The 25,174-nt window shown below is 40.3% G+C and overlaps 1 protein-coding gene across 1 annotated transcript in view; it reads right to left on the reverse strand.

The window, feature by feature from the left end:
- Positions 1 to 835: 835 nt before the first annotated feature.
- Positions 836 to 25,174, reverse strand: part of pard6gb (par-6 family cell polarity regulator gamma b) — a 114,363-nt gene continuing 90,024 nt past the window's right edge. Inside the window, exon 3 of the mRNA XM_060904623.1 lies at positions 836 to 3,844. Coding sequence (XP_060760606.1) covers positions 2,868 to 3,844 — 977 coding nt within the window. The 3' untranslated portion in view covers positions 836 to 2,867. The remainder of the gene's footprint in view (positions 3,845 to 25,174) is intronic.

A 25,174-nucleotide genomic window follows, 5' to 3' on the forward strand; every position in this document is an offset into this window, starting at 1 on the left:
CACTCACATTCACACCTACGGTCAATTTAGAGTCACCAGTTAACCTAACCTGCATGTCTTTGGACTGTGGGGGAAACCGGAGCACCCAGAGGAAACCCATGCGGACATGGGGAGAACATGCAAAGTCCACACAGAAAGGCCCTCGCCGGCCACGGGGCTCGAACCCAGACCTTCTTGCTGTGAGGCAACAGCACTAACCACTACACCACCGTGCCGCCCATGAAAATGGTGTAAAACTATACAATGTGGAAACATCTGATGGGTGTTTTTTTTTAAAAAATAAATAAAAACTGCGGTGTGCTTTCACATTGCAGTTATAGAAGACAAATCAAACTAAAGGCTTGCAAAATAATCAAAATTCATGGTGGTAACAGTACCTATGCTTTGTTTCAGGCTGCATCACACCACCCTAACTTTGATCATTTTTCAATCACAGCGCACCCACAAGTGTGTTATTCTTTGTCGAGCAATTGTTGCATAACTATTTGGGCTGGGGGGGAATCATCTAACCAGTGCTTGTCTGTGCCAATGATACAGTACATGTTTACTCTTTTGTGCTGTAGATTAAAATCAGGAATATCAATCTCATTTGTTTACATATGACCTGATAATTTCTTCAGTAATCATAATGCTTTGCTTCTATAAATCGAGTGTTTTTTAGTATTTATAACATTGCAAATGATCAGGTTTGGTCAAAGAGAGGAAAAAAAAGGGATAATGGTTTTATCCAAAGTGACATGTAATAGAAGAAGAAATTTAGGTGCAAGGCAACAGGATGAACGCAAATGAGAGAAATCATCATTTATCTGGATTTGGACAACAAATAAATCACAAATAAAATCAAGATTTTTATTCAAACTTTAAACTGTTGTACAGAGAGAAAAAAAAATGAACAAAGAAACCAAAAGACACCGAAACAACATATAAATTTCAGAAATTCTGCAGAATAAATATATATTTACTCCGATTTGAGGTGGTTCCTGGTAGGTTGATGAACTCCAGTAGCGACCAGCAGAGGGTGACATGGATATACAAGTGAACTGAAAAACTACGGAACATTCAGCAGCCAGATTCTAGCAGACACAAGAGTTATGAGTTATCCAGAGTCCCAGGTTTGGGTCAAAGATACACAGGATCATGAAGTTTACGTGGATACAAATTGGCTACAACTGCAAAATATTAATGCGCTCATTTAAAGAAAAATATTAAAAGGTAACCCAGAGTGCGCACACCGTCAAAAAGCGAGTGAGACAGGACAAACAGATGACACCCAAACACCCCATTTGTTAACTCAAGGGTAGGATTCATGCTTTATATAATGATTGTTCCCAGATCCAGTGGTGATAAAAGTGCACATTAAAAGACCCTACCATTGGGGGAAAAAAAAGAAAAAAAAAATTACCGATTCTGGTGCTAATTTGTTGGTTGCTACTATACATTTTTTCATTCCTGTGAGAATCTAGCAGTGATACGTCATGCTGATGTCACATTAAGGATGTCACATTAACGAGAAATAAACACAGAAGTAGCAGAGAAGTTGGCGCAAACCCTGGACTCCCAGAATGCAATGCAGCTGGACGACAAATCTGCGATGAGCTACGGCAGAGACTCGGCTCGGCTCAGCTCGTCAAAGACCTACGAGATGATGACGCTTACAGTGGTATTAGCATGAAAAGTTTAAGCTGATGTGTTTAAGAAAAGTGAGAGCGAGCTGGACAGCTGAAAGGATTAAAGCTCCGCTGCATCGCTGTCTTAGGTAGAGATGAAGACAGGGCTAAATCCCATTGGCACTGTGGGTAATGTAGAATGTCATAAGTGAAAACAGAAGCAGCTCATTTCATCTCTGATACCACTGTGAGGGAGGCAGGGCTTCCTTTAAGGACAGTTAGCACCTGCATCTGGAAGCTAAATAAGCCGAGAGCTGAAGCACCTCTGGAGAACAGACACATCATGAGCCCGAACTGAGAATTCATTGACAAAAATGTGCGCTTGTTTGTCAGAAAACCTCAAGGGTTTGGACACATCCAATTACCAGAACGCAGAAAAAAAAAAAAAAAAAAAGGGTTAAAATTGGGGATTTGTTTAACACTGGTTTTGGTCACTGGATTCCACACGTGCTCATTCATAATACAATTAGAGGAAAAAAGCCCTCAACTGCAAGTACGCATATCCAAGCAAAAGAGTAAATCCACCTTACTCCTAAGACGCATCATCAAGAATGTTTGCAAAGAAAGAACTAGAAAAATCTTGATCCATGAAATTACAGTGATTCATGAAATTACAGTGTATTTTCCTACATAATCTATAATCCTCAGGCTGCTGGAATGAGATAAGATACAAGGCCACAAAACACTGAGACGTTTAACACTTTGGTAAAGTCATGAAAAAGCGCGTGTTAATACATTAGTGTTGATTATTTATTTCTCCCAGAATTCCAGTGGACTGTTTGTGCTAGCAGAAGATGTTTGATATACTGTACTGTACGTAAGAAGCCACAGCGAGGCCGAAACCTGCCAGCTTTTCCAATGAGACGTTCGGAAAACAAAACACAAAACATGATTTCTATATATGAATCTTGATATAAATGACATTCGTGTTAAATTAGTATGCAATTAGTGGCTCTGGAAAACGAAAAATAAAAACAAAAAAAAAAAGATAAATGTACCACACTATTCCCTATGCATCCCTTGACAGATAAGATAAGACACGTTATTTAAGAACAAGTAAAAATTCAAGATGTTAAATTACATTTTACAAAAGGCTTTAAGAAAGCAGTGAAGTCCCCCGTCAAGTCTGTTGCCCCAGGCTGTCGAGTCTCTGGGTGAGATTATGCTCCGAGGGCGATTTTTATGAAGCGTGTGTGTGTGTTATAAAGTGATGACCATGCCGTCCTCCTCTACACCGCCGCTGGGCAGCGCCAGGCTGTGCCGAGGGTCCGTTCTCAGGCTGCTGAGGATTTTGTGGAGGCTGCCATTGCTTTCTCTGGCGCCGTTGTAGGGTGTGTGATGGAGGCTGAGGTCTCTGTGAAGCCTGTAGCTCAGGCTGTTATGGCCTGTTCCGTTGAGGCTGGCGTTAGAATGGAAGGAAGCCGTGGACACGACGGAGAGCGGTCTGCTTTGGGGTTTGGGAGGCGAGGCGGAGGTCAACTGAGTGGATCGAGACGTGAGAGATGCCAGAGAGGCGTTCGAATGGCGAGTTTGGCGGCCGATGCTGTTCTCAATGACGATGTCCGACTCTTCGTCACTGTCCAGGTCATCGTGGCCGTAGCTGGAGCTCACAGCGGGCATGGAAGAGGGCAGAGACTGCATGCCCGAGCTGCTGCTGCTATCCGAAGACTGACCCGAACTTCCTGACACGCGGCTGGCGCGCACGACGTTGTTACGCTGATTAGCCGGCTTCACCGTAACGATCAAGTTGTGGCTGTTGGCGATCATCATGTCGGTGACCTGGTCCAGAGTCTTCCCCGTCACCTCGATTCCATTGACCTCAAGAACCTCATCGTTGACGGCGAGCAGACCTGTTCCTTCAGCCAGGCCGCCAGGGACCAGGCGCGAGATGAAGATACCCGGCACCTTCTCGAGGCCGTGTGCTGTAACGCGTACGCTGGTGCCGTCTCGGATGTAGAACCCGAGCGGTTTGTGTGAGCCATGACGGTACAACCTCACACGCCGGTGCGACTCGGGCACGATGTCCACGTCGATGATGGAGGACACAGGACGGAAGTCCTGCGGAAGGCCGATGCGCAGGTGTGGCCGCTTCCTGTTCAGGTCGTTGCGTAGGGCGACCCCGGCCTTTTTCTTTCGGGTCAGCGTGTTGGTGCCGAAGGTGCTGTAGTCAATTTCCTCTGCAAAAGAAATATAGATAGTGAGAGTGTTAGTACTGAAATCCACCTGACTCACAGTTTTTATAGTGTAATACAACATAAGCAGCAGACTAATACAGACACGTAACCTTACAGCGACTGCTCGAGAAGCTCATCTACCATAAAGATACCAGTAAATGCGGTAAAATTGATTAAAAATGATCAAATTATGCAACAAAGTAATAGTATAAAAATTAGGGCTGTCGAAGTTAACGCGATAACGCATTAACGCGATCTCAATTTATCGCGATTAAAAAAAATAGTGCCGTTAACGCAAATTCTAATTTGGCCCTGCGAGTCACCCGTAGTTCATGTTGAGGCTTGTCGCGCGCTGCTTCAATAAGAGTAAGTGATGGAGAAAGGTCTGTTAAACGGGAAGTTTCATTTCAAAAGTTTAATTTCAAAAGAAGAGTGTGATTGAGTTGGTTTTGGTATGCACTTTGCAGTTCTAAAATATTTTAATAAAGTGAGATTTCAGTACGCTGTAGCACTGTGATACGACACTAAATGTCTTTACTGAAGTCCAACTGCAATTTATTTTTGTTTGCACAGCACTGTGAAGTCCTATCGGCTGTGACTGAATACAACTCCAGCACAATTGAAGTTTTATTTCATTTTTATTTTCTTTTGTCACGCACGTCTGAACTGAGACACAGTAGTATGTGACTACATGTTTTATATTTGAGACTACAGCTCCCTAATCCATCGCAAAATCCAATTTGGTGTTTTGTATGTTCAGTACTGCCTAGTATGTGAGTGAATAAACTCCCTTACCATTTCCTCTTGTCCCAGCAGTTTTTAACAAGTACTTTTAGCATAAAATGTGTTCACCATTTTAATCGTAACATTTCACTTTAAAAGCCTTATTCATTTACATAGATTTTAAAAAATGAGATTAATCGCGATTAACTATATGAAATTCTGAGATTAATCGCGATTAAATTTTTTAATCGTTTGACAGCCCTAATAAAACTGTTAAAAACAGTATCGCAGTATTAATCAACTGCTCATAACAATTACATTATTAAATCTTTTCACATCCTTGAGTATATAACAAAAAAAAAATGTTCTCTTTCTTAAAAAGATATTTTTGAGAACAACCTTTACAGTACATACAATCCCTTACACTGTCAGTATTTCAGTTTGTTTATACAGTATTGCTTGTCTAATAACGGACACTGTCGCAAAGCAGCTTTACAGAAATCCGGATACAGAGTTAAATTTGTCCCCATTTATCACACTGTTCTTTGAAGCTGAAAGACAGTAGTTATGGGCAGGGGAGGGGGGATGTAACTAGTGTGGAGGGACGTAACCAAAGTTCGACAGCTGTTTAGTTTAGTTCTGAGCAGCAGTGCTGTGTTCTTCTGTTCATTTCCTCGCCGTTGTTTATGTTGAAGTTACAAACACGCTGGGACTGGCAGCAGAGGTGACAGAGCAAAGTAGCGTGTTTATAAGGAGTAGCGGATTTCACAGGAAAAGGGTTTTCAATACGGTTACATCTCCTGTGCAGAGAAACGGAGGTTACTGTGGTATGATTTAGGACGAGTCCAGATGGAAGAGGTAAGGAACCTGATCAGGTGGTACTACATCAAATACAACAACTACAACATCAAACAACAACTAGAACAATCATCATACACAACAACCACCATCATACATAACTACTACTACATCAAATACAACTACTACACCATCAAATGCAACAACAATTACTACTGCTACAACTACATCAACTACAACTACTACTACCACAAGTACTACTACACCAAAAACAACATCATACACAACTACTACTACTACCACAAATACTACACCATCAAAAACAACTATTACTCCATCAAATACAACTACTACATCATCATCCTCCAACTACTACATCATCGAATACAACTACCACAACTAATACTACTACACTTGCATCAAAAACATCATACACAACAACTACATCATCAAAAACATCATACTACTACTACATCATACACAACATCAAATACAACAACCGCATCATCATACACAAACTACAACTACTACCACATCATCGGATACACTATATTGCCAAAAGTATTTGCTCACCTGCCTTGACTCACATATGAGCTTAAGTGACATCCCATTCCTAACCCATAGGGTTCAATATGACGTCGGTCCACCCTTTGCAGCTAGAACAGCTTCAACTCTTCTGGGAAGGCTGTCCACAAGGTTTAGGAGTGTGTTTATGGGAATTTTTGACCATTCTTCCAGAAGCGCATTTGTGAGGTCACACACTGATGTTGGACGAGAAGGCCTGGCTCTCAGTCTCCGCTCTAATTCATCCCAAAGGTGTTCTATCGGGTTGAGGTCAGGACTCTGTGCAGGCCAGTCAAGTTCATCCACACGAGACTCGGTCATCCATGTCTTTATGGACGTTGCTTTGTGCACTGGTGCACAGTCATGTTGGAAGAGGAATGGGCCAGCTCCAAACTGTAAAAACAGTCTGCATGCCTCGGTGCTTGATTTTATACACCTGCGGCCATGGAAGTGATTGGAACACCTGATTCCGATAATTTGGATGGGTGAGCAAATACTTTTGGCAATATAGTGTACATCTACCACCAAGACAACAACTACATCAAATACAACTACCATGACAACAACTACACCATCAAATGCAGCAACAACTACTACTACATCAAAAACATCATACACAACTACATCTACATCAAATACATCACACACAGCAACAACAACTTCTACAGCAACTACCAATACTACAATAACTACTGCTACAGCAGCAGCGTAGACAGGAAGTACCCATCTGAGCGTACCCCCTAACCAACTATGAAACCCTAACAAGACAGCTTTCTAAACTCGCCATCATCTGCCACAGAAACCCTCCACATGGAGGTGATGGACAGGCCGGCAACGAGTAGTTAAGCAGTTTACGGCTCTCCACACACCCTGCTGCTGGATGCCTTTTGTGTTTCTGCTAATGACGGAGATTCCCCAGAAGACCACACAGCAGTTTAATGTGGATTCTCAGGGAGCACATGGTCCACTGCAATCAGTGGCATATTCAGACAACCACAGCTATTCAAGGTGCATACCACTACTACAAACACCATCCCGCTTCCAGCCGCTGCCCAGTATGGAGTTTCAATAACACACGCCGCCTGTTCAAACACGCTCTGATGTATTTAACAATACTCATAAGAAGCCTCCGAGTTGTATTAAAGCAGTACTTTGTGGTTATTGTTAGGCAGCAGGACCAATCCGAGCGAGCGCACACATACTTTTATTATGTGCTGGAATTTCAGCCGCGAGTACAAGTCTACTGATAGGAAACACATTGGAGAGCTCGTCTCTCTCTCTCTGGCCCTCATTAGGAACCTACAGCGCTCAGCAGACCTCCACCCTTACTTGCGTTTATCTAAGTGCACCTCATGTCTAGAGTTCTGCTGCAGGTTCATGACACGGTTTGGAATAAGTGAAAGCAGGTCCAATAATGCAGCAGAAAGAGACCTACTCAGATTATTATCCTGGATATACAGCCTGGAGCGAGAGTCAAGACATTTGGTTCAAGTTGCAATTCCATGTTTCGGGGGTTAAAAATCCCAGGACAAGTATAGACACCACTACAGGACCATGGAAACAGACAGTTATAGGTACACGCCAGTGTTTTTCCATCCAAGAGCTCCATCCATTCCATCTGTAGTGTGTGTGTGTGAATACCACATACAACAAGTATGACATGTTCCCTCTATAAGAACAGGACACACATGGAGAGAAGATGAACTTCTAATGGAAGTCTATGGGGCAGTCGTTGAACTCGTTGATAAATGTTTAGAAAAAACTCATTCTTTGTAAAATCCTTTCATCAATGCATACTTTCAGCATGAATATTTCCAAATAAAGCTATAAATCTCGATAAAAGCTATACCTACGGCTACCTCACTTCACTGTTGTTGTCTTTTGTAAGCAATTATTGTCCTTATTCTATTATATATTACATTCTCTCTCATTCATCATCTCATCTCATCATCTCTAGCCGCTTTATCCTTCTACAGGGTCGCAGGCAAGCTGGAGCCTATCCCAGCTGACTACGGGCGAAAGGCGGGGTACACCCTGGACAAGTCGCCAGGTCATCACAGGGCTGACACATGCCCCTTTTCCACCAAAGCAGTTCCAGGGCTGGTTCGGGGCCAGTGCTTAGCTTGGAACCGGGTTTTCTGTTTCCACTGACAAAGAACTGGCTCTGGGCCAGAAAAAAACGGTTCCAGGCTAGCACCAACTCTCTGCTGGGCCAGAGGAAAGAACCGCTTACGTCAGCGGGGGGGCGGAGTTGTTAAGACCAACAACAATAGCAAGACTGCGAAAGATCGCCATTTTTAAGCGACGAGAAGCCGCAGCTGTACAAACGCAAAGTCATCCATTATCATTATTATTGTTGTTGCTGCTTCTTCTTCCGCGTTGTTTTTGCTTCGATATTCGCGCCAAGGTTTATGCAAACGTAGCGACGTAACTGACGTATACAGCGACGTAATGACGTATACAGCGACATAACTGACGTATACAGCCACGTAATGATGTGTCTTAGCACCGCGAGCTATGGAAAAGCAAACTGGTTCTCAGCTGGCTCGCAAGTTGAACGAGTTGTGAACCAGCACCGGCCCCGAACCAGCCCTGGAACTGATTTGGTGGAAAAGGGGTAACATAGACACAGACAACCATTCACACTCACATTCACACCTACGCTCAATTTAGAGTCACCAGTTAACCTAACCTGCATGTCTTTGGACTGTGGGGGAAACCGGAGCACCCGGAGGAAACCCACACAGACACGGGGAGAACATGCAAACTCCGCACAGAAAGGCCCTCGCCGGCCACGGGGCTCGAACCCGGACTTTCTTGCTGTGAGGTGACAGCGCTAACCACTACACCACCGTGCCACCCTCTCATTCATTATGTTCCATTTTATTCTATCCACATTCACTGGATATGAGCAATCGTGCACTCTGATTGGCTACTCTACTACTAGATCAGCTCATATACTGTGAGTAGAGAAAAACAAAAATGGCGGTGCGTGTTGCTGAACCAACCGAGGACAATTGATAAAAACTGTACTCGAAAACAACCCCCCCCCAAGAAATACAAAAGCAACAAAATATGGAATAAAAGTATTTGATGGTAAGAACACATCTTACTATTTTTCAAGAACTATTATCACATTTTCCACAAATTGCAACCGTCATTTCGCCGGTTTGTTTACATTCTAAGTGGAAATGATTTTGTCGGATGTCTTGTATAAAGTTTTTATTGATCGAATTTGCAAAAAATAAATATAAAAATGCTCCGTTTCTCAAAATCCAGTGAATGTGGATAGAATAAAACAGTTATTCCACTCAATCTCGCCGTACATGGCTTATAGCCGACTCTGTGCTACGCATCTCGTCGACTATCAGCTCATGTATGACTTGGTTTCGTGGAATAACTTAAATATTTTTTATTATATCTGTCTTTATTCTATTTTATTCTTTTTTTAAATTAAACATTATCTATATTTTAGCGGAGCTCCAGCGGAGCACCATACCTAAGAAAAAATGGCAAACTCAAGGAGTCGATTTTTTGTGGTTTGTCCATGTACCACCAGTCACACACGCCGCCTAGTGGCCAGTGTTAGTAATTACCAGTCACGCCGCCTAGTGGCCAGTGTTAGTAATTACCAGTCACACACGCCGCCTAGTGGCCAGTGTTAGTAATTACCAGTCACACACGCCGCCTAGTGGCCAGTGTTAGTAATTACCAGTCACACACGCCGCCTAGTGGCCAGTGCGAGCCAGTAAAGAAATAAAACAAAAGAGACTGGCTATGATATAAGAAAATTCTACAACCCAGAAACAGATGGGAGCTCCGCTTTTAGGCAGTGCCTAAACCTATATATTAGTCTGTAGTTGAGCTGCTACAACACCTGAATTTCCCATCAAGGGGATCAATAAAGGACTATCAAGAAGAAGAAGGAGGAGGCATTGTGGGATACAAATTTGAAACAGGAGAGAAAAATGGAGGACACGAGTATGCGAATGAAATGTGAAAGACCGACTACAGTAATGGAAAGCGAGAAGAAAAGACGTTATGTTATGTTATATACGAAGGAAAGGAAATGCAGGACCAAATTAATAAATAATCGGCATGCAGCGAGCACCTCGGTGCAATCAGCTGTTCATTTAGAGACAGAATGATGGAACTGTGAGTGCACGCTCAAAGGTAAACCTGCGCATGCGCGCGCACACACACGGACTTCCTCTGTCTGCCTGACTGCACGAAGCGAGCGATTTCAGGCACATTATTTGCTCAGGAATCCCCCAAATTAAATAACTTCCCAGTGACAGAATGGCCTGATATTTTGTGAGATATTGCAGAAATACACAGACATCACAATGACCAAATTTCAGAGGGAACTAAATTTCACCGATTTTATGAAATCGAAAGGCTGTCGAGCTTTAATTTTGCACCAAAACCCAGTAGCCTTCATTATGTTTTCTTTTTTAATCTGAAAAGTGGTCCATTATGTAAATATGCTACTAAGATACAACCTTTTTTTCCCCCTCCTTTTTACATTTAATTTTGTGCTGGAAAACGAAACGATCGTGTGGAACTCAAAAATGTTTTTGTGTTGTTGACGCGATAATGCAGAAGTCATAAAACAGAAATCTATAACAAAGTTTGTATGGGGGGGGAAAAAATAAACAATAGGGTGCCAAGACTTTTGCACAGTACTGTAACTAGCAAATATTCAACTGTAAATATAATAACTACTTAACTACAATAATAATAATAATAATCCTCCTCCATGTGGAGGTTATTTGCCTCCAGCAGGTGAGGTATGTTAATACGAGGCTGAGCATCTGAGACACTGATGGGAAAACAAACACACTAACCTAACACCGCATCGCCGTTTCCAGACACAGTGATGGCTGTGGCACAGAGCCCACTAGACAGAACACAAAGTCTGGCTAAAAAAGGAAGGAAAATGCCCATCCATTTAAGATGTCCTGCACGATAGGGCCAAAACCTCAAAAACATTCTGGTTAAACGAGGCTCATAATCGTAAGCAATCTGAAAAGGGTAAGAAAATAATTACAGGCTTATTGTTTTGTAAATGATTGGATGATTGAGAAAACTATAAACTTGCTAGGAACAGTGCCAGAAAACCAAACAAGAATGAGGGGGGGAAAAAAAAGGAGAAACGAGACAGACGACAGCAACGACATCAATTACAGCGGCTTCACTGAGCACCGCACACCAACGTTTGTGAACACAATGACTGTTTTTAAAGCTTCAGTGAAGAGATGAAGCTCTTCACACAGTGCCAGGCACCCACTGCAGTCACCTGACTCAGCCTGGTGGAGGGGCAGGGGTCAGAGGTCAAGGGTTACTCAAGGGGTGGGAGGACAAGGGATAAAAATAAATAAATAAATAAATAAATAAATAAAAGGGAGGGATACGTTCCAACATGACGCAAAGCTGAGATATTCAGAGCTGCACTGCACTGCAATGCAATGCAAGTTGCACCAAGATCCATGCTTCAAGTGTACCATGGCTGATTTGTCAGCTTTAGCAAGAATAATCAGACGGCCATTGTTGTTGCAGTCGCTCTGTCGGTGCGTGACAATAGGATCACGCTGTGGGAACGGGACGGTGGGAGAGGAGGCAGTCTTTTGTCCCAGATTTCCCACCTCTCATTAACTTCCACAGTGAAATGGCCCCCCTTTCAAGTCATGCACAGTTTTGACAGAGGCTCATAAAAGCAGGGATCTAAAGGCTTTAACAGCCAGTCATTAAAACTCCCGGTGCAGTTTACTTTGCATCTACTTCAGGGCATAATGAAAAGTCCCGATTTATTTCAAAAACACCCAGAGAAAATCAATTAACCCACACCAAAATCTGCCAGTGTTTCAGTCTCACTCTGGGTAAATTGTCCTCTCAGGGGTACTGCATGAAATAACTGCAGTATCACAGAGGTCTCAGCAATGGAATGCAATCAGCCACGATCTGTTTCACGAAAGTTCGAAACAATCCATCAATTACAGCTTTTGTTTCTCTTTTAAACACTCTCACTGACTGAGCTTTGCTTTTCCAAGCACCTGGACGCGTTTCCAACACCCAGTGATGATTCAAACTTGGAAAGACTAAAAACAGGCATTGAAAAAACACCATGAGTCATCACAACGTGAATGAATCTGATGTTTAAAGGGCATTGTGTTATTCCATGGAAACGGATCGTTCCAATGAGCAGTGGAACAGGAAAACGAAAGTCCAACGAAGCTCAACAAAAAGCATCCCATAACGGTTCAGAACGCATTTCTGATATACACATATTAATCAAATATACCATGCACCAAGAGGCTCCGGTTGAAATTATGGATTCTCTGATGTGACTGGTAGAGGATTATTTTGTAAAGGAAATAGTCTCGAAGAAAATATTACTATGCCAATCACCGAAGAGAATCCATCGTTTCAACCAGAGTCTCTTTGTGCATGGTATATTTGAATTTTATTCTATCCACATTCACTGGATATGAGCAATCGCACGCTCTGACTGGCTACTCTACTACTAGGATATCAGCTCATATACCATGAGTAGAGAAAAACAAAATGGCGGAGCATGTTGCTAAACCAACCGAGGAAGAAATAAAAACTCTACTCAAAAACAAAACCCCCCAAAAATGCCAAAAAAAAGCAACAAAATATGTAATGAAAATATTTGATGGTAAGAACGTCTTTTTTTCCCCTCAATTATCGCATTTTTCACAAATTGCGACTGTCATTTCGCCGGTTTATTGACATTTCAAACAAATAGAATGTAGCCTCTCCATGCATGGTATATTTGAATTTTATTCTATCCACATTCACTGGATATGAGCAATCGCACACTCGGATTGGCTACTCTACTACTAGGATATCAGCTCATATACTGCCAGTAGAGAAAAACAAAATGGCAGAGTGCATCGAGTCAGATATCACTGTTTAAGTATTTAAAAGAAATAGAAATAGCTAAGCAAGAAGGTCCTGGGTTCGAGCCCTGGGGCCGGCGAGGGCCTTTCTGTGTGGAGTTTGCATGTTCTCCCCGTGTCCGCGTGGGTTTCCTCCGGGTGCTCCGGTTTCCCCCACAGTCCAAAGACATGCAGGTTAGGTTAACTGGTGACTCTAAATTGACCGTAGGTGTGAATGTGAGTGTGAATGGTTGTCTGTGTCTATGTGTCAGCCCTGTGATGACCTGGCGACTTGTCCAGGGTGTACCCCGCCTTTCGCCCGTAGTCAGCTGGGATAGGCTCCAGCTTGCCTGCGACCCTGTAGAAGGATAAAGCGGCTAGAGATAATGAGATGAGATGAGAAATAGCTAAAAGAATATAGTCCCCCCTCCCCCAAATATCTCCCGTTCCACACTCCAGCCCAGGTGGTGGCAGTAATGCACCTTTAAGTTGGTTTGCCAGCCACCAAAAAAACCCAAAAGAAGAAGAAAATGGTGGAGCGTGCTACTGAACCAACAGAGGACAAAATAAAAACGCTACTTGAAAACCCCAAAAAATACAAAAAAAAAAAAAGCAACAAAATATGGAATGAAAATATTTGATGGCAAGAACGTCTTTTTTTTTCCCCTCAATTATCGCATTTTTCACAAATTGCGACTGTCATTTCGCCAGTTTATTGACATCTCATTCTCATCTCATTATCTCTAACCGCTTTATCCTTCTACAGGGTCGCAGGCAAAACGGATCCTATCCCAGCTGACTACGGGCGAGAGGCGGGGTACACGCTGGACAAGTCGCCAGGTCATCACAGGGCTGACACATAGACACAGACAACCATTCACACTCACATTCACACCTACGCTCAATTTAGAGTCACCAGTTAACCTAACCTGCATGTCTTTGGACTGTGGGGGAAACCGGAGCACCCGGAGGAAACCCACGCGGACACGGGGAGAACATGCAAACTCCGCACAGAAAGGCCCTCGCCGGCCCCGGGGCTCGAACCCAGGACCTTCTTGCTGTGAGGTGACAGCGCTAACCACTACACCACCGTGCCGCCGGTTTATTGACATTTCAAACAAATAGAATAGAATGTAGCCTCTCCATGCATGGTATATTTGAATTTTATTCTATCCACATTCACTGGATATGAGCAATCGCACACTCGGATTGGCTACTCTACTACTAGGATATCAGCTCATATACTGCCAGTAGAGAAAAACAAAATGGCAGAGTGCATCAAGTCAGATATCACTGTTAAGTATATCTGACTTGATATATAGAATATAGAATATAGTCCCCCCCCCAAATATCTCCCGTTCCACACTCCAGCCCAGGTGGTGGCAGTAATGCACCTTTAAGTTGGTTTGTCAGCCACCAAAAAAACCCAAAAGAAGAAGAAAATGGTGGAGCGTGCTACTGAACCAACAGAGGACAAAATAAAAACGCTACTTGAAAACCCCCAAAAATACCAAAAAAAAAAAAAAAAAAAAAAAAAAGCAACAAAATATGGAATAAAAGTATTTGATGGTAAGGACGTATCTTTTATTTTGCAAGAATTATTACAGCATTTTTCACAAATTGCTCCTGTCATTTCACCAGTTTGTTTACATTCTAAGCGGAAATGATTTTGTTGGACGTTTTGTATAAAACGTATTTATTGAATTTGCAAAAAAAAAAAAAATTAAAAATCAAAATGCTCCTTTTCTCAAAATCCAGTGAATGTGGATAGAATAAAACAGTTATTCCACTCAATCTTGTCGTACACCGCTTATAGCCGACTCGGCGTGGCCATCAGCTCATATACAACTTGATTTCATGGAATAACTTAAATATCCTTCATCAAAAAATTACAAACTAGTGTTAATATTGAATCACGGTGTAAATTCACTGGAGGCGGCCATGTTTGTTGTTTACGTCAATGTGACTTTTGACCTGCACATGTGTAACGCACCGTGCTATCGCCTGCATCGCTAGGCATGATCATGATACGTAGATCTATATGGAATCAATTTTGTGCCAAAATGTTCATACAATACTTTTGAAATATCAAACAAAAATGACAAATCAAAATACAAAAAAAGTCCATTTTTTTTTAGACTGGCAAACAAATTATTCGTGTAATCGTGCAAAATATCAGTCTATTACTCTTCAGAAACCTTTTATTTTTGTTGCGATTCCAGCTTTCTCGTTTGCGTTCCCTGACTTTTTGCTTGCAGTTTTGGCACAAACTTGACGTGTGGGTGGGCTGTCCAGGAATGCATTCCCATTGGCTAACTTGTGTTTGACTGACAGCTATGCTCAGCCATTCCCCCGGAGGCTGTTGCGGCGATTTCCGACTCGGATTCTGGCGGACTGTTTGATGAGTGACCGATCCATTGACAGTACACAAGGATCGAGTGGACTTCAGTGGCGACTATGATATCGAATTTACACTTTGTTGAATTAATTCAATATCATAGTTGCCGCCATACATCTACACACACAGAAACGCTTACAGAGCCACAGCTGTGACTCAAGTTGGCTGTAGAGATGGAAATTGTGACATCAGTTGACTCACACCATATCCATTTTTTTTTTTAATGTCACGAGACACATTGCTGAATGAATGGTGGAACTATTTTTTGGTCACGTGAGCCATCCTTAGCCAATCCCTGCACGGGAATTTATTGATGAGGAATATAATATACATTTAGGCAGTGCTGAAAGGCGGCGCTCCCGACAAGTGTAAAATGTGTTAGTAAATAATCCCATGCTATTTTTTAAAAAGCAAATTAAAAATAGGTACTGGATAAAAACCTCATCGATTTTATGTAAATAAAGATAGAAATTTCGTTGTCTGGTGGTCAAGTGTTTATGAGATATGTTGCCTTGCACTTACGACCGGGTTCCCTGTGGTGGTACACGTACATCATTCGTACATGCGGTCACAAAAGCCATCAAAAATCAGGTCAACACATTACCATATTCTCTAAAGTATGGAGCTCTGCTCTGCACGTTTCACACACGAGGAGCGCTGCTATAATGATAAAGGAAAACAATCAGCATCAGAGCGGTGTGATGTGGCTCAGTCGGGGGGAAAAAAAGTTGATTATTTTCCAATAATGGAAAATAATGTTGGAGTGTCGCCGTTATTCCTCTTATACCACAATAATTTGTCGTTAACAAGTATAATATACAGTACCAGTCAAAAAAGTTTGTACACCCCTACTCTACTCATTCATGTACAAGTTTTTTCTGTATTTTGTCTTTTCTACATTGTAGAACAATACTGAAGACATCACAGCTATGAAATAACATCTGGAACACACACACACACTACATTATATCTGTTATTTACCGAGGTCTTGAAAGTACTGAGCGAGGCCCTCTGGGCCGAGGTCAGTATTCAAAGCCGAGGTCACGGTATTTCACCATACGGCCCGACCTTAAGCTGGTAAATAATATATTTATTTTTTTCTTTACCAAATTCTAACAGAAAACGAGAGCGCCCGAAAGGGAAAACCGAGCCGAGGCAAGCCGCCATTTTGAATCCTCATTCACGGCTGTAATGCAAATGGCTTCCTCCTCGGTATACAAGTGCACTTCCATGGCAGGGAAAAAAAAAAAAAAAAAACTACATTTTGCCACCTATGTAGTCCCCTATTTATACAAATAGGAGTCATTCAGCCATGTTTTTGCTCGGTGTTAGCAACAGTTAGAGGTTTTTAGCTTTCTCCTGAAATGTTTTCTTTTATTTCTTCTTCCTCAGGGTAGTAAAACTCGCTTTCACTGTGAACACTGTCGTTATCGCTATCCATGCTGCAAAATTAATGCTATTCTCCTGAGAAATGCGAAAATAAACGTTGACAAAAAATGCTACTAGGTTTGTTGTGAACGAGCGAGTCGCCAGAGGTCCGTAACCGGGGTCTGTACCGTAGGATACGGACCCGCTTGCCAGCTAATCAGAGCGCAGGATTTGATGGAAACCGGACTGCGAAAAAAATAAATGGAATTATGTGGTAAATAAAAAGTTTGATATTTTAGATTCTTCAAAGTATCCAGCGTTTACCTTGACGCTTTACACACTACTGGCATTATCTTAACCAGCTTCATGAGGTCGTCACCTGGAACGCTTTTCAATTAACAGGTTTGTCTCATGAAAAGGTAATTAGTGGACGAGTTTCTTCCTTCTTAATCTGTTTGAAATCATCAAACAGTAAATAATATAAATACTAAAGAATACATGGCCCTATTCCACAACTGTAGTAATCCATATTATGTCAAGACGTGCTTAACTAAGTAAAGAGAAACGACATACATCATTACTTTAAGACATGAAGCGTCTTTTAATTAATAAAAATAAAGAAAAAACATCGAATTCAAATGTGTGTCCAAACTTTTGACTGATACTGTACTAAACTACGACACAAAGGATACAAATTTAAAAAACTCCACTACATATCCATATTACCATGATCATGGCCATGCCATTTTTGTCTTCACTGCTCAGAAATGTTTGCTAAGCATTATAGCTTAGCTGGAAGCACCATCTCAGCTTAAATCAGCCAAATCTAATCCGAAACTCTTTTCAAATTCGTAAGCGAGATGAGCAAGCGCTGCTGGAGTGCAACTTCAGGATTCGTTACTTCCTCCAGACTGAAGATCTCCAAGATATGGGCAAAACACCAGCTGGGTCTAATAAGTGAACAGAGGAAACGGGCCGACTCTGAAAGTTTCCATGGTTCTGAGAGCACGGCCAAGTACTGTTTTTATTTTATTTATGAATTATTTATATTTTATTATTTAACAATTACAAAATGGTATTCCATTAATGCTTTGTCAAGTATATTCATCAAGAATATATTACTTACATAAGCTTTGTGTAGACAGAGACCCTTTTATATTTGTTAAAAGAAACATTCAAATATAATGTCTATTATTCTATCCACATTCACTGGATATGAGCAATCGTGCGCTCTGATTGGCTACTCTGCTACTAGGATATCAGCTCATATACCATGAGTAGAGAAAAACAAAATGGCGGCGCACATCAAGTCAGACCTATCACTTTATCAAGCATTTAAAAGAAACAAATGGCTAAGGCCATGTACACACGTAGCCGGGTATTTTTAAAACCGAACATTTCCCCCCCCTCCGTTTATAAAAATGTTTTATCCACACCACCTCGTCTTCGAAAAAAATCCCTTCCACACATAACCGAACATCTGCGTTTTCAATCACATTCATAAGCATTCCAAACCTGTAGATGGCATTATTTCCCCAAATCCTACCCCCTAATCACATCAGAATAGCCCTCTGTTGGCGTCACTTCCGCCTAAACATAAAACATGGCGCCAAGCTCGTTCATCTGGACAGACTCGGAGACAGAATTGCTTCTAAACACAATTTTGGAGTATAAACTTCAAAAGACGCAAGAAAACGTTGATTGGGATTCTTGTCAAAGCAAATATGTGGACATATTGACCCCGTTTTTGGATCAGTAGTTGGGCTTCTAAAATTAAACATTTAAATAGCACCTGCACAATAATTAACGCTTTCAAGGCACTACTCCGATCCATTACTCTTTGTCCATGCTTAATCTGGCTTCTGCAGTAAACAAAGGTCGCACGTTTGACGTCAGGGCAGATTTCTTGTCTTTTTTTTTGGCGCAGATTGTAACGTTCTAAAACGCAAACCTCCGGTTATCTCTGTCTACACGAAAAGGCATACACGGAGTTTTCAAAAATCTTCACTTTGCCCGGAGTTTTTTTAAATATTCGTTTTTGATGTGTTTTCATGTGGATGACAGGCCAAAACGTAGAAAAATATCTTCGATTTAGCAGATACCCGGCTACGTGTGGACGGGGTCTAAAAGAATATAGTCCCCCCCATCTCCTGTTCCACACTCCAGCCCAGTCGGTGGCAGTAAGGCACCTTTAAGTTGGTTTGCCAACCGCCAAAAAAACCCAAAAGAGGAAGAAAATAATGGCAGAACGTGTTGCTGAACCAAGAGAGGATGAAATAAAAACTTTACTCGAAAACAAAACCCCCAAAAATACAAAGCAACAAAATATGGAATAAAAGTATTTGATGGTAAAAACTTTATAGTTTTCAAGAATTATTATTATAGTATTTTTCACAAATTGCTCCTGTCATTTTGCTGGTTTATTTACATTATAAGCGGAAATGATTTTGTCGGACGTTTAGTATAAAGTTTTTATTTCTCAAATTTGCAGAAAATAATGTTCTGTTTCTCAAAATCCAGTGAATATGGATAGAATAACAGTTATTCCACTCAAATCTCATTGTACACCATTTATAGCCGACTCGGTGCTACGTGCCTCATCAGCTATCAGCTCATGTACGACTCGATTTCACGGAATAACTTAAATATTTTGCTGATTTGTTGAGCGTATTTAACTCCTGAACTCAACAGAACCCCTTTATTTTATTAAAAATCACCATTAGATGGGTCATTAAATTTATTTCGCTTTCATTAAATTGACATTATTTATAGCCCTACTTGTTTTTTGGTTGCTGAGGTGTAAATTAAATTCATTAAACTCACACGACCAGTAAAATGACCAGCTACTTTAATGCTAGGTTGTGATTTTCATCACTGTAACAAAATAAAATAAGCAGAACCAACATGCCGATGATTTATGGACCACCGGAGACCTGACTTGATGAAATTAAAGTAGTTATTCGTGGAGTAAGATTTTCCAACTCATTATGGGGTCCAAGGGAAACTGAGAACGAAAGACATGTTGCTGACTGACCCCTGAATATCTCCTTCATCCTGTTACTAATAAGCAGAGAAATCAGTCGAATGAAGAGAGCCTGAACTGAAGCATGTCCATCGAAAACTAACCGCTCTGAAGGTGTACTCTTGGTTTCCTGAAGTTCAGCGAGAACACAGAGCCCCTCCTTGACTAATAAAGTTAGTGCACAGTCAGCATACAGCTCCCCAACACACACACACACACACACACATGCTTTTCCCTCCTTAACCTGTATTACCAGTCTTACCCGGTCTCACATCTGGGAAAAATTAAAGGCCTACGTACGGAGGAGGTGGAGAATGTGCTGGTAGATTAGCCTCGCTTTCCATCTCCTTTCTTCTCTACACAGAACGTTTTCTCCACAGGTCATGGCAGTGTGTGTGCGCACACACGTGTGTGGTGGAGGCACTGCTTTGAACATTCCTCCAAACAGACAGGAGCAGTGGAGGAAGGTCTTAAAAGACCTCCATCAACCAAGACAAAAACAAAAACACCCTACTATATTTATAGTACATTCAATTACCGAAGCGGGAACAGTAGTGTACAGTATGTACCTTCCTGGAACAGCCACAGTTGCACACTTGCTACAAATAAATACTACAATCATTACTGGCGTGGCACACCTACCTAACGTAAAAACATGGTCATAGTATAATTAAGCTAATGACGGAAAAAAAAAAAAAAAAAACATGGTTTGTAGTTTAAGCTGAAAGGCTGATCAAGTATATAGTAATTTCTTTCCAACATTCCATGAATACAGCTTTTTTTTTTGGGGGGGGGTGCATAAAGCTAAATATCGAGGCTAAATGTGGATAAAGATGCTAATCAATTCACAGCTTTCAATAAGCAAAAGTTCTAGCTATCTAAGCTATTAATGTACAACTTAGAAATGCACTGTAAACATATTTTTATTGCGCATGCATGTATGTAACATTCTCGGGATGCCTCAAATAACATTTCCGCAAGAATACCATGATCAAGATGCAAAGAAACATCCCATACAAACTGATACTGATCCCGTGTTGACATTCACACAGTAATTCAATCGACTCTTTGCGTATTTTGTTGCCAAGTTATGCAAAACAGCAGCTTTAGATAAGCTGTAAGTCGTGTTCTATGTCCACTGTAAGTTCCACATCAGTTATTAGAATATTTATTAACAACATAAAACACAGTCATTCAGTTTTGGATCAATCAAGATCGGCCCCAATACCGATACTTGGTGCATCACGATAGAGAACATTATAATCCCTTTTAACTTCACACTTCAGGAAAATACAGTACTATTATTCCATTTTATAAATTGTAGATCTGTTTTCCCCTGAATATAAACTGCTGTCAAAAATGGTCCAGGACAACAGATTACATGGAGTTTTGCAATTTTAAACTAAAGGACAGGTCAAATTTTTCTGAAATATGGCATTTAATATGAACTTGATTTTTTTTTGTTTTGTTTCCAATCTATTCTGGATGAGAGAAAATTTCCAAAATTAGTTGCTGTTGTCTTATCATAATTAATAATCTGCATCAGTCATACGTATAGAATGAACAATCAGCAAGTTTAAAAAGTATATTATGTAATTATACAAGTCTGTAGAGATATTTAAGTTATTCCATGAAATCGAGTCGTACATGAGCTGATAGTTGATGAAGCGCGTAGCACCAAGTTGGCTATAAGCTGTGCACAACGAGATTGAGTAGAATAACTGTTTTATTCTATCCACATTCACTGGATTTTGAGAAACTGAGCATTTTTATTTTTTGCAGATTCAATAAATAAAAACTTTCATACAAAACGTCCAACAAAATTTCCGCTTAGAATGTAAAAACAAACTGACGAAATGACAGGAGCAATTTGTGAAAATGCGATAATAATAATAATAATAATAATAATAATAATAATAGGGAAAAATATGTTCTTACCATCAAATATTTTCATTCCATATTTTGTTGCTTTTTTGTATTTTTGGGGTTTTGAGTTTTTATTTCGTCCTCAGTTGGTTCAGCAACACACTCCGCCATTTTGTTTCTCTCTACTCATGGTATCTGAGCTGATATCCTAGTAGTAGAGTAGCCAATCAGAGCACACGATTGCTCATATCCAGTGAATGTGGATAGAATAATAAACAGTTACTCACTGAAGGTGTGGTGAATATTGTCAAGTTTATTTCTATAGCGCTTTTAACAATAAACATTGTCGCAAAGCAGCTTTACAGAATTTGAACGACTTAAAACATGAGCTAATTTTATCCCTAATCTATCCCCAATGAGCAAACCCGTGGCGACGGTGGCAAGGAAAAACTCCCTCAGACGACATGAGGAAGAAACCTCGAGAGGAACCAGACTCAAAATATATATATTGGTGAATAATAATTGAGATGAAGTGGAGGTTATTATTCATTGATATTCATAGAGCCTGAGGCGGATAATTGTTTTAGCATAAATACACAGGTGATGATGATTTTGTGTGATGATGAACTGTATTTAAAAAAATAAAAACTTAAAGCTTCATGCAAATGAAGGCGTGGTGCAGACCTGTGTCACTTAAAATACTTTGTTTTGAAATCAATAAAATAAATCACAATTCCACATCATCTTTGAATAGTGTTAGACCAAACTTCATAGCATTTTTAGTGCTTTTAGGAACATTTTTTTCCATCATTTGTAATTCTTCCTCATTTATGGTGACAGAGTGTAATGAATTGGCCACCATTTTGCCGAGTCACTCGAGGAGATTATCGATAAATATAGTCCGAATCTCTCAACCAATCAGCGCACGATTTTCTATAAATCACCTGCGTATTTGTACTAAATACTGTTATTCACACTGTTAGACAACCGATTGTGCAATACACATCATATTAACTTGTAATTATTAAAAAGAAACTTCTATTAAACCTTTCATGTATTATTCATATGCATATCTTTTATAAATTTTCACATTTTCTCTTTTTTAGACTTAAAAATGCATGCTATACGAATGATTCTTTTATTAAAATGTAAACGGATTGCCCATGATTTAAGAAAAAAAAAAAGGATGAAACAGTATGCCTGACGTAATTAAAAAAAAAATCTTCCAGTGTCCAAAATTTTTAGCATTCAGATCTTAAAATATGCAACAAAGCAAAATGTTAAAAAAAAAAATCACTTCTAAAAATGTCCAAGATAGGACTGTTTCATTATGCAAGGAAGTTTATACATATTTATATTAAAAAATAAATTTATTTATATATATATATATATATATATATATATATATATATATATATATATATATTTTTTTTTTTTTTTTTTTATTTAAGTTCAAGGTTACCTGTGGAATCTTAAAAATGATTTTTAAAACTTACTTACTTGCATGCAAAGTTTATTTATTTATTTTAATTTACAAAGTTAATAAAGATTGACAATGACAAATAGTCTTGAGAGCTCCAGAAGTTTGTTAATTCACAGTAATGCTCTCAAGAGACTGATATTTTCCAAAAACGTTAAAAAAAATAAAATAAAATAAGCCTTAAAGTGCATATTCTGGACCAATTTTTTTTTTTTTTTATGAAAGTATATCCCTTTACACACTCATCCAGAAGGGTAATTTTGCACAAGACCGTCTGTCTACAGCAGAAAAAAATAAAATAAAATAAAATAAAATAAAATAAAATGTGTCTGGAAAAATCCCAAGGGAGTCTGGAGCCAGAATCGTGACGTCACCTGCATAAGCGCCAGCAGGCTGCGCGAGCTTTGCATGGTTTCAGTGCACAGCCTGTGTAGACCAAGCGCTCCCATTTCTCTCTCATTGTCCGCTCTTTTGGAAAACGATGAGTACTAATCCCATCAAGATTGGTGTTGCTACACCCTCCTACGATACATCTGTTAACCATTTTAATAATTACGCGATAACATTGAAGAAATGTGCAGAAAACCGCCAGGTCGTTTTCTCATAAACAAACCAGCGCTGACGTAGGATTCAGAGGGAGGCGTCCCGCACGCGACGTCACGAAAATCAGTGTTTGCCGGGAAATCCAAATGCAGAGTTTTTTCAGAGGTGGACCAATTCGCCTCAAATGGCTTGATTTCAACCGAATTTTTCTGGTATTGCGCAAGGTAAAAAAAATTGCACAAAATGTGACAAATATTTGACCAAAGTTTAATATAAAATAGGAGAATTACACTGATCTTGCTCCTGAATTTACCCGTGATATGCACTTTAAATTGACTACTCATAAGTGTGGACATGATGCATGGAAGGGTTAAAGCAGAATTATACATTCCAGTGACAGAAGCAGACCAATAGCATTCATTTAGACTGTAGTAATTGATGATCCCTGACCTTCCTGTATAATGTTGCCGTATGAATAATATTCAGAGCATGGACAGGATGTGTAACGGCGTAAAACGGTGTCCTGACCTCATTTTGCCCACAACATGACCCTCAGAAATCCCCAAACTCTCCCACGAGCTGCTCACTGAGTCGATCCAGACCTGGCATCTAATCTCGGCATGTCATGCGTGATGATAAACAGGGCAGACTTTCAGGGCTTTAAGGTGCTAATGAAGCTCTCGATCCATCCCCAAATGTGTTTTTAGAAAGAAAAAAAAAAGGTGCTTCTATAAACATGCTCCACTTCAAATGCTGATGGAGTTGATTCTTACGAAAGCCAGAAAAAGATTCCAGGATATGGCACATTTAACCTGATAATTACAGAGTTATGGCGACAAAAGTACACAGTTTCCTCCTCTGTTACGACGACACAATGCACAAAGAGATGCAAAGAAAAGTCTCACTGGAAGCCATGCTTTTAAAACCACAACAAGAACTGCTTCGGTTGCATTTTTCTCTCCTTTGCACTCAGAGATCTGGATTACGATGTGGTTTAAGAAAAGGAAACTACAGTCTTGTATGTAAATAATGAAAAATTATAGTTTTCGTAGTGAGTTAAGCTTCTTTGGATGAATCATAAAGCCTCGGCTTTCTTGGGAAGTACAAGATGCAGGAAAACTTTTTTCGGTTGAAAAGGTTTTTTTTTTTTTTTTTTACACTTGATGCTTCAGGAGAAAGTAACCAGCAACAACTTTCACGGTGACTTTTGTGGTGGACGTGCTACATAATCAAAGTTTATTAATAATAATAATAATAATAATGAAATAACGTGTGTGGTTTTAAAGCGCATCATTGTTAATAGGAGTCTTTAGAGCTCTGTAAGCCAGAAATAAAAATTTATATAACAACTTGGTTCCATGACGAGCTGCGTTTGTTAGACTGCGGGGGGGGGGGGGGGGGGGGGGGTGTGACGGAATGATTTAAAGCTGATATAACGTGATAACAGGCCCCGACTTTTCAACATTTCAAAAAATTATTGAATGTAACTATAAATGGATTAAATGTACACCTTGTCGATCTTTAATAAATACAAATATAATCTCATTATCTGTAGCCGCTTTATCCTGTTCTACAGGGTCGCAGGCAAGCTGGAGCCTATCCCAGCTGACTACGGGCGAAAGGCGGGGTACACCCTGGACAAGTCGCCAGGTCATCACAGGGCTGACAC

Source organism: Neoarius graeffei, chromosome 22 (genome assembly GCF_027579695.1).
Source record: "Neoarius graeffei isolate fNeoGra1 chromosome 22, fNeoGra1.pri, whole genome shotgun sequence".
NCBI lineage: Eukaryota > Metazoa > Chordata > Actinopteri > Siluriformes > Ariidae > Neoarius > Neoarius graeffei.